Source organism: Castanea sativa, chromosome 8 (genome assembly GCF_040712315.1).
Source record: "Castanea sativa cultivar Marrone di Chiusa Pesio chromosome 8, ASM4071231v1".
NCBI classification, from domain to species: Eukaryota; Viridiplantae; Streptophyta; class Magnoliopsida; order Fagales; family Fagaceae; genus Castanea; species Castanea sativa.
Window position 1 is genome coordinate 25,536,323 of NC_134020.1, and position 7,372 is coordinate 25,543,694.

At 32.9% G+C, this 7,372-nt stretch overlaps 1 protein-coding gene across 1 annotated transcript; it reads right to left on the minus strand.

The window, feature by feature from the left end:
- Positions 1–2,888: 2,888 nt before the first annotated feature.
- On the minus strand, positions 2,889–3,849 carry LOC142605549 (histone H2A-like). The gene is made up of 2 exons (XM_075776950.1): positions 3,462–3,849; positions 2,889–3,332 (listed from the first exon to the last, which is right to left on the minus strand). The coding sequence occupies exons 1-2, from the start codon at positions 3,654–3,656 to the stop codon at positions 3,093–3,095; spliced, it is 435 nt and encodes a 144-aa protein (XP_075633065.1). The 5' UTR covers positions 3,657–3,849; the 3' UTR covers positions 2,889–3,092.
- Positions 3,850–7,372: the final 3,523 nt, after the last annotated feature.

Sequence of the window (7,372 nt, forward strand, 5' to 3'; positions counted from 1 at the left end):
CAAGAAAGGTTGTAACAGCTATCATAAGACAGCTGTCATAAGACAGTTGTTGCTTTGGGCAGAAACAAAAGAGGTCAGCATGGTGATTTCAGAGTGTTGGAGAGGTTATTCAACATTTACTTTATGGTTTTGGCTGAAAATGGTAAGATCTCGTTCAAGGGTATCTTACTATTTTGGGTATCTTACTCTTTTGGGTATAGCAGCTGGCGGCTGGGATTTCAACATTAAATGGCTGATTATATCACTCCCAACCAGGTGTCAAGTGCTGAATACACTGCTAGGGTTTTGCTGGAAATGTTTCTCCTTTTGGGTGTTTGTGGTTTTGGTGCAAGGTTCCATTACAACACATTTCTAGTAAGTAATAGAAGGATTGGTTGAAAGTTAATGAAGCTTTAGAGATTTAGTCAATGCCTCATTGTGTTATGACATAATCTTGGTGAGCAGGAAGAGTATTTAATGTTCTGCTCTAGTAGCTGGCAGAGAAATAGATGGTCTGATTGTGGCAGACAGCAGTTGGGTATTGAGAGATATCATGAATACTTTGCATATAGTTGAAAATTAAAGATAGCCAATCAGATTAGGCCATGTGTTTGAGTTGGATTTTAGCTGAAAGTAGTAATAAGGTTTATGTAGAATAATATAATGAAATTTCCAAATTTGTATAGCAACAGCTGGGAATTGAATGAACAGTTATTTTTCCAACAGTTAGATGGCTGGGGATATTGAGTATTTGTCACATGATGAATATTAAGCTTTAGGAAAAGAGCAATGGGGAATATTATCATCTAAAGTGTTATATGATAAGAGATGTTTACCATATGTTACCCACTACACACGGACTCATCAGAGTTCAGGGAGTTGGAGAAGACACGCCAAGCAACATGTTTCTTTTATCAACTTTAAACTGCTGGAGCTTTACTGAACATACCTCTTGGCCTTCCAAACCACGACTCCCAAAGTTTCCCCAAAGAGACTTATGAGCTTGGATCATAAGTCGAAGATGAGATGACGTACCTTGGGTTTTGTTGTCATTTTGTGTGAATATGGGCTTTTGTTGAAAAAGCCGCTGGCCATGAGTGTAAGAGAGGTAATATGGGCCGTGAGTTTTGATTCATTGCTTTAGCCCGATCTATATGTTAATGTTAATGATGCCGTGGGGTTATGATCCCAATTGATGAAAATGAAATGTGGACCATGAATTCGGCTCTTGAAGTAAAGATTTTATGGGCCACGTGAGCCCAATTCATGAGATATAAGCTTATTTTGGGCTTTAAAGAGATTTACCCAAAAAATCAATAATATTTTGATGTGGCATGGGTTGCCAATGAAGTAATGCCACGTGGGGCGAAAAAAAAGTCCTCAACAGTGGTGAAGCCTAAGAAAAAGAATCGGATACCAACTAGAAAAAGAATATTGGACTGTAAAAGAAAAAACAAGAAAAAAGTGATTAACAGTAAAAGAAAATACCATGTAACCCATAATACCGTCATCACTAACACTATTCCAAAAGTGACCAATCATTCTTCTTCTTCACGCCCATCCTTCCATCTGTCTGCCTCTCTTTGTTTTAAAGTTTTTATTTCTGGAGGCTTTAGTAGTTCACTTGTTTGTTTTGTTGTGACTTTTAATAATAAAAAATAAAAAGTGAAGGAGGTTTGCTTTTTGTTTGAAACTTGTGGCAGTGTGCCCTCTAACACACCCACGTGAATTGTTACAAAATTTTGAGATTTCAAATTAGTTTTTTTTTTCTAATCCAAAGAAGTTTTAAACGGCATTTTAACTTTTAATAAGTGAAAAAAGTTTATGTACTATCAAACTTTACTGACTGTGATATTACTAATGTTGTTGTTATTATTATTATTAAAGAAGTAGGAACACAATGTGTGGTAGATGGGATATTAAGTATTAACGTGTAGAATGTGTGGAGGGGAAAAAAATATCAAGTGGGCAATGATATTACTATCCATTGGTGTACTTATTTTTTGTTATTTGAAAGGTTAAAAAATAATTAAAATATTTTATAGTGGGTTATGGGTGCTTGTATATCAATTTTTTTTTTTTTTTTGGGGTCAAATTGTGTTAAGTGATGTCTAAAAGTTGATAAGCTAAAGTTTAATATTTACTATTATTAAATTTTTTAGTTAAAATAACTAAGTATAAAATTATTTATTTATTTATTTTATAATTATTAATTAAATTATTTATAACATCACTAATTCAACCATCGATTAGACCGATCAGATCAAAAAAACAATAATTAGTCCATTTTCTAGTTCTTTCACTGTACTAGTTTTTAAAACCATGGTTTCACCTTTCAGCCAATTACAAATTAATCCATAAAATATACAAGTTACAATAAAACATAGTAAAAAGTTAATACAAGGAAATATGGAATGGAATATGCCATCACAATAAATTCCTATCTTATTCAACGTATGCATAATAAATCAATAAAAATAAATTTTCCTACTAAATGAGCATTTCCGCCATCCGAGATTTTGAACCCATCAAGCTACCAGAACACCATTCATGAATCATGGCCAATTAACAAACATATTTGCCTCGATAGGTTCTCCCTAAAAAAAAGGCGATAGCTTATGTGGTAGTTGTTAAATTACACGTCCAAGTTTAGATGCCACACCCATTGTAAAGAAAGGGACAGACAGAATCCACCAAAAGTGGAGAGAATAATGAATCAAGCATGTGCAAGCAAAGATTGCTTTACGAAAGGAAAAAGGAGGAAAAATTGTTCTTTGCTTCAACTTCAGTCCAATTCGCATATGCATACCACTTTCTAAGAAAAAAAATTATTAAAAAAAAAAAAAAAAAAACCCACATCTCCCTCAACCAATAACCAACAAAAAAATACTAATAACATTACCCGTTAATTTTGGTAGTAGAAACAAGTGGTTTCATTTCATCCATTAATTCATTACCAAAATCCTAACATAGAGATCACAAAGCTGTTTCAAATCCATTAACTTTTCCCCTACACAACAATCAACAAAATTAACAAAAAAATAAGCAAGATCCTAAAACCAGCTTACATACAAAATGAAAACCAAGCATCTAAACTTAGGCTAAAGACTAAGCTAAGCCTTCTTGGGTGACTTGGTAGCCTTGGAAGGAGACTTAGGCTCTTTGGTAGCCTTCTCAGTCTTCTTTGGCAACAAAACAGGGTTGATATTAGGAAGGACCCCACCATGAGCTATAGTAACACCAGCAAGCAATTTTCCAAGCTCTTCATCATTCCTCACAGCTAACAACACATGCCTTGGGATTATCCTAGTCTTCTTGTTGTCACGAGCTGCATTTCCAGCCAACTCCAACACCTGTTAAAAGAAAACCCAAATTAGATACAACCCAATAAAAACTAAGACTAAAAAAGCGAAACCCAGAACGCAAACACGGATCAGAGAAAGAATAAGAGGCTTAAAAGGGGTTGCTGTTGTTTTTGATACCTCAGCAGCAAGGTACTCAAGCACGGCTGCCATATAAACAGGGGCACCTGATCCAAAACGTTTGGCGTACCTTCCTTTCTTAAGGTACCGGCCTATCCTACCGACTGGAAATTGCAAACCAGCTTTGACGGATCGGGGAACCGACTTCTTCCTTGAGCCACTACCTTTTCTTCCCCCGGCACCTTTCTTATCCATTATAAAAGACAAAAACACAAACACCTACCGGGCAAGACTGAAACGAAAACTGTAGAGAATGAATGATTGAGATTTGAAAGGCAAAGAGTGTGACGGAGAGAGATAGAGATGGAGTAAGTAAGAATTGATGTGGCGTGGCTTTATAGATGGGTGTGTAGTGCAAGAAGCATTGAGTGTCGTAAGGATTAGGGAGTCAAGGTGTATGAACCGTTGGATTTAGGGCTTTTCTACGGATATGGATCTTTGTGCTGCGATCCGTGTCATTTGAAATGGACCAATGGGGAGCGAGTTTGAAAATATTTTAAATTTTTGTGCGCTGGAATGAAGTTTTTGAGGATCTCCGCCAAACTTTTTTCAATTTCCCGCTTCAGTTTCATTGTGTCTTTTGTTTTTTGTTTTTTTTGTCTTTAAAGATTTTTATTTATATTAGTTTCTAGATCTAAATAAAATGTTACAATTTTTACTACAACTATCCTATATGGTAAATTGTGACTAACTGTATATAATTTTCACATGAACTCACCATTTTTTTTTTATCATTCACAGTTTATCATGTGGACAATTATAACAAAAATTATGAACCTAAAATTTTTGTTTTTTTTAATTTATGTCAATAACGAATACAATAGTGTTTTAAAAATTATTTTTTAATGAAAAATATATTTTTTATACATAAGATATAAATTCTATTCTAGCCTAATCTAAATGTATATGAGTCTATTTGATAGGGTGTTTAAATAATAGTTTTCAGTGTTTAAACACTCATATACTTATTTTCACAATACTTTTTAACTCACACGTATTTCCACAATACTTAAACAACGATATTAGAAATCTCTAACCAAACAAATCCTATGTATATGAAACTCCCTTCTCAAAAATTGAACCTCAACCCTTCCCCCCACACACTTCACAAGCATGCGCAATGATTAAGGAAAAATATTTGCGATGCAAGCAATCACAATGACAACAAATTTTGCTTTGAATTTTTTCCAAAATTATTGGACTTAGTGTTTAATTAAAATGAACATAAAGAGAATAGAAAATGAAGAGGAAAAATATGAGATATTTTGGGTGGGAAGGGCGTCTAACTGGGTGATTTTGGGAGAGTAGGAATGGCAAATGAGTGAGCATGGGGCGGGTTCTATTCCCCGCCCCAACCCCACTTCCGCTTCAAGGCAGTTTTTTTTTTTCCTGCCCCGTTTTAGCACATCCAGTTTATTATATATATATATATATATATATATATATATATATATATATATATATATATATATAAGAGTTATTAAAGGTTTATTTTGGATGCATTAAATTAAAAATCATAAAACATTAAAAAAAAAAAAAGTTTTAATGTTACAAAACCTTCTCAAAGCATAACAATTCAAGTAATAAGAAATACAAATACAATTCAAACATAGCAATACAACAATTAAAAAATGTGAACAACGTAAATATTAAAACATAAAAGTATAAATTCAATAATACAATATATATATATATATATATATATAATCATAAATTTAAAGTTAGAAGGATAAAAACACATATGTATGTCTTATAAAAAACCTATAAAAATATTTATTAATTATTTAAATGCAAACGGGGGGTAGGTGCGGGGGAAAATATTATCCCCCATCCCCGCCCCATTTGTTATGCGGGGTAGGTAAACCCATCCATTTAGGGCAAGTAAAACGAGTAGTTGTGAGTACGTGTTTAAATTGCTATCCCTAATGGAGAGTAGAATGGGTTGGAGGGAAAGTACTCATTTACCCCTTCCCCTTCTCATAAACTAAATTCAATGTTAACTCTCTTTTTTATTTCTTTTTTTAGGTTCTTTGTTGAACATTTGGCTTACTTATTTTATTCCAAAAAAAATAATTTTTTAAATATAAATATTTATATATAAAAAATTATGTAATAGGGGCATAAGAGTAACATTTTACAAACTCTCTTTTCTATCCTTCCACTTTTTCACTCTTCAACCAAAAATTAATAAGTAAAACTAAAATATTTTATATCTCCCCACTTTTCCACTCTTCAACCAAAAATTAATAAGTAAAACTAAAATATTTTATATCTCCCCACTTTTCCATTCCCTTCCCATTGAATGTGAAATAGATTTTTTTAAAAAAAATTTATTTGATAGTATTGCAAGCCTCGTAGTTGAACTAAATTACCTACAAAATGTAGACTAAACATTTGTAGTAGGGATAGATGGATTGAGGGAATCATTGGCAATGTCAATTTTGGCAAAGTTTGAATAGTAGGGATAGATGGATTTGTGAGCTTTGGTAATGAGGGCAAATATGGTAATATTGGCAATAAGGGCAAAGGTCACAACGTTGGCTTTTGCAAAGTGAGTATGACTAGTAGTGTGGGTTTTGGAAGAGTTGGGACAGGGGGGATTTGTGAAATTGTGGGTTTTGGTAGTGTGAGCAATGAAGGCAACGTTGGTTTTGGCAAAGTAGGACTAGAAGTGTGAGTTTTGGAAGAAATGGACAAAATTGTTGGAATTGTGGGTTTTGGCAATGTTGGCAACGATGGCAAAGGTGGCAGTGTTGACTTTGGCAACGTTGACAATGAGGGTAGAGATGGCAATGTTGGCTTTGGCAATAAAGGTAATGGTGATAGTGTTGGCTTAGCTAAAGTAGATATGAGTATGACTAATGTTGGTATAAAAGGTTGAGTAGATTGTAAAAGATGGCGAACTACAAGGCTAACATTTATACTTGAGATGAACATTGTAACGAATAAAATTAAGATGGAACACTTGAAAGATGTCATCACTAATGGAGTACTTATTTGGGTTACAAGATTAGATTATGGTTTGGTTGAGGTAACAATGGTGATTTACACATATATTTATACAAACTATTGGATGGAAAGCTAGAATTTGGTTGAGGTAACAATGTTGAGATTATGGTTATGGTTATGGTTTGGTTGATGTTATGGTTATGCGTTGGTTATACAAAGGAGGTTATGATTTGGTTTAAGGTGACTAGTTGAGGTTATCTAATATGAATATTGGGAGGAAAGTTATTAATACCTCTTGATAAAATTACTAATGTATTTATTATAAAGATAATAATAATAAAAATTACAAATGTATTTATACAAACTATTTTGTGTCTTAAAATCTTGAGTATTATAAATTTTGAAACCTTGTTTGAGATTTATTGAGCTCATCTAATTCGTGTAAATTTTTAACTCACTTTGCCTATAAATACTCTTTAACTTACGCACTCTTCGTTCAAATCATGGTGAAACCCATGGTCATTTGTTTTATTGCACTTTTGCTATAAGAATTTCTTGAAATTGTATTCTCACAATGCATTAAAGTGAATGCATATAAAGTGATGACTCGAAATTTAGGTACAAACATCTAATATCAATATTTATCCAAAAAGAAAAAGAAAAATCTATTGGTGAGCAATACTCTAGTCTAGCACGTTTTTTTTCTTCTTCGTAGTCTATTTAGCATTAGCTAGCTTTTAGCTGTTCTATTTTATGCACAATTTTTTAAAACCTCGTTTCTTTTTTCCAATTTTTCCCACTTTTCTAATCTTTTTTTCAAGGTACAAATATGTTTTTACACACTTTTAGTAAAAAGTTAGATATGTCATTTACAAACAGACATGTAGAATCCAATGGATGCATCTAGGTGAATGGGTAATTAAAATTTTTTTTTAATGTGATTTGTTTATTTTTATGTTGCC

Bases quoted from the DNA above. Each gene is read 5' to 3' on its own strand.
- LOC142605549 (XM_075776950.1), bottom strand. From the start codon at position 3,656: ATGGATAAGAAAGGTGCCGGGGGAAGAAAAGGTAGTGGCTCAAGGAAG. The intron at 3,333-3,461 runs GTATCAAAAACA...TTCTTTTAACAG, and splicing joins TTGAGTACCTTGCTGCTGAG to GTGTTGGAGTTGGCTGGAAA.